This window comes from Bactrocera latifrons, unplaced genomic scaffold, assembly GCF_001853355.1.
Source record: "Bactrocera latifrons isolate USDA-ARS-PBARC rearing strain unplaced genomic scaffold, ASM185335v1 scaffold_354, whole genome shotgun sequence".
Lineage (NCBI taxonomy): Eukaryota > Metazoa > Arthropoda > Insecta > Diptera > Tephritidae > Bactrocera > Bactrocera latifrons.
Window position 1 is genome coordinate 37,958 of NW_017536995.1, and position 1,464 is coordinate 39,421.

Consider the following 1,464-nt stretch of genomic DNA (forward strand, 5'->3'; position numbering starts at 1 on the left):
AAAATCTTCGGATCACTTCTTGCACAACGTAGAGTGTTCGGTTGGATCTTAACAGGTTCCGTTCCCTCCGAAGAAGCGAAAATAAATGGCAAAAGTGAGAGTCAAAATTCAACAATAACGCAACAACAAACACAAAGCCATTTTTGTAGTCCAAATTATACTAATTTCATATTAACACAATAGGAACAACAATCGCCCAATCAACAGACTATGCTGCAACAGCAGTCGAAAAGACATCACCCACAATTATCACCACATCATMCAACAACGCCCCAACAACAAATGCATCAACCATATCAAAAGCAGCACCAGCACCAGTTGCTRGGCGATCCGTTTTCTGCAATGTTAACGGTGACACAAGATGCACCAGCTAGTTTCAAGTCAAGACTACAACAACAACAGATTTCACAATTGGAGTCGCAGCCACTGCCGACGTCAACGCCTACTCAGATCCTAACACAGACGCAGACAGCGATTMAGTCACAGCCGCAGCAACAGCCATTACCACAAYAGTATCAACAACAACARCGGCAGCAGTCAACGCAGCGTGAAGCACAGCTGCCGATAACRCAGCCGTCTATGTCTCCAGCGCACATTTCGTCACCCMTGGCRTCCAGCCCAACGGTGACAGCGCAATAAYAACAACTTCAGCATCAACCGCTGCAAATCCAGCAACATCAGCTGCATCAGCCACCACAACAGTCCTCAACACCGACATCAACACCCTCACATCATTTGGCTAACATTCTGAACGAAATAGCCACCTCGAACGGCTCTTCCACATTGGCCATGGTGGCTAACGACAGCAACAATAGCAGCAGCAACAGTTCGACCAACAGAATTGCCAACAATCAGCCCACTTCAGTGCATGACGGTAACACGCAAAGCTCTGACCAACGATGCTTCTCCCGCATACCACACGCCCAAGATCGAGCGTGCTGGTAACTTCCTTTCGGATTGGCGGCATGGCAACGATCGATTGAGACTCGATTCGTCTCAGCGACATTGTCCGGACCGAGACGAACTCCATTCGTTCCGCCGGCCACCCCATCCGAAGCGAAGGCGTGGAGGAGACACTCGTCGTCAAGCCGATGCACGCCGTATCATCAAGGACAGGCACGCAACACAACCTTGGCAACAAAGAATGGCGCTATCACCAACAGCCTTAATAAGTGTTCGACCTGTGACGAGGTTCGTAACAGTGCGGGCCATGATTAGCCCAGTCATTCCAGCCACTGTTATCCTCGCCTCCACGATTGCACGATTGCAACCAGGGTGGAGAAACAGAAATCTCCGTGAGTGCCCAAATATAACGTCGTCCGTTACCACCTACGCCTGTAAGGTCTCTAGAAGAACATTTATTTCAACAATTCCGCAACCTAAGACTGGCAGATAATGAATTCCACATATAATATCCGGTGTYGTATAATATCGGTACCATAAAGTACACTGGCTGCCAACACC

At 48.6% G+C, this 1,464-nt stretch overlaps 1 protein-coding gene across 1 annotated transcript in view; it reads left to right on the top strand.

The window, feature by feature from the left end:
* Nucleotides 1-342: 342 nt before the first annotated feature.
* Nucleotides 343-1,464, top strand: part of LOC108971702 (probable serine/threonine-protein kinase cdc7) — a 67,379-nt gene continuing 66,257 nt past the window's right edge. The window contains exons 1-2 of the mRNA XM_018937946.1: nucleotides 343-624; nucleotides 673-874. Of these exons, the coding sequence (XP_018793491.1) occupies nucleotides 343-624; nucleotides 673-874 (484 nt within the window). The remainder of the gene's footprint in view (nucleotides 625-672; nucleotides 875-1,464) is intronic.